At 62.7% G+C, this 236-nt stretch overlaps 1 protein-coding gene across 1 annotated transcript in view; it reads right to left on the bottom strand.

Moving 5' to 3' along the window:
• The window catches only part of NBEAL2 (neurobeachin-like 2), a gene marked incomplete at both ends in the record, with an annotated part of 13,973 nt that extends 13,791 nt beyond the window's left edge, over positions 1-182 (bottom strand). The window contains 2 exon segments of the mRNA XM_010139896.1: positions 10-51; positions 135-182. Coding sequence (XP_010138198.1) covers positions 10-51; positions 135-182 — 90 coding nt within the window.
• Between the last annotated feature and the right edge of the window lie 54 nt (positions 183-236).

The following is a 236-nucleotide window of genomic DNA, read 5'->3' as shown; positions in this document are numbered from 1 at the left end:
CCCCCAGGCGTAAAGAACGCCTCAAAGCCTGTCCCGCCGGCCGTGAAGAAACTGGTGGAGGAGAAGCATGGTGGGGACGCTGCTGCTGCCCCTCCTCATCCTCAGCTCTCCTGATCCCTTCCATCGAGCATCACCTGTAGAGCTGCCTCCTCTTCGGCCTCGCTGGTGGTTCGGGCTCCTCGCTCAGGCACAACCAGGCGTGGAAGGCAAAGGCACCTCCTGGCCACTTCTGGATG

This window comes from Buceros rhinoceros, unplaced genomic scaffold, assembly GCF_000710305.1.
Source record: "Buceros rhinoceros silvestris isolate BGI_N320 unplaced genomic scaffold, ASM71030v1 scaffold27577, whole genome shotgun sequence".
NCBI lineage: Eukaryota > Metazoa > Chordata > Aves > Bucerotiformes > Bucerotidae > Buceros > Buceros rhinoceros.
Note: the sequence above shows the minus strand (reverse complement) of the source record. Positions and strands in the feature narration are given on the sequence as shown.